Raw genomic sequence first — 318 nt, forward strand, 5'->3', positions numbered from 1 at the left:
GGGTGCCTGCGTCTGTGGCTGCGGTTGAGGCCCAGCTCTGTTCACAGGCCCTGCCGCCTCTTCTGGAAGCCCCACACGCCCTGCAGCACCCGACCGCCCCCGGGCTGAGGGGGAGCAGGGCGGGGTTCCGGGAGCCCTCATCCTCCGTGGGCACCATGGTGGGGAGGCCTGGCCGTTCCCCGAGGGAGGCCGGTGCCGGAGGCGCAGGGGACCAGCCAGGGTTTCTTCCAGGAGGAGGATGACCATCGCCCAGAGCCTGGAGCACTCCTGGATCAAGGTGAGGCGCCGAGGCTGCCCGGGGTCGCCTGCCCACCGTTC

The 318-nt window shown here is 71.7% G+C and overlaps 1 protein-coding gene across 1 annotated transcript in view; it reads left to right on the forward strand.

Annotated features, from left to right (window-relative positions):
- Window positions 1–314, forward strand: part of DAPK3 (death associated protein kinase 3) — a gene marked incomplete at its 3' end in the record, with an annotated part of 7,392 nt that extends 7,078 nt beyond the window's left edge. The window contains exon 7 of the mRNA XM_008048755.2: window positions 232–314. Coding sequence (XP_008046946.2) covers window positions 232–314 — 83 coding nt within the window. The remainder of the gene's footprint in view (window positions 1–231) is intronic.
- Between the last annotated feature and the right edge of the window lie 4 nt (window positions 315–318).

Source organism: Carlito syrichta, unplaced genomic scaffold, assembly GCF_000164805.1.
Source record: "Carlito syrichta isolate Samal-C Ts95f unplaced genomic scaffold, Tarsius_syrichta-2.0.1 Scaffold126587, whole genome shotgun sequence".
Lineage (NCBI taxonomy): Eukaryota > Metazoa > Chordata > Mammalia > Primates > Tarsiidae > Carlito > Carlito syrichta.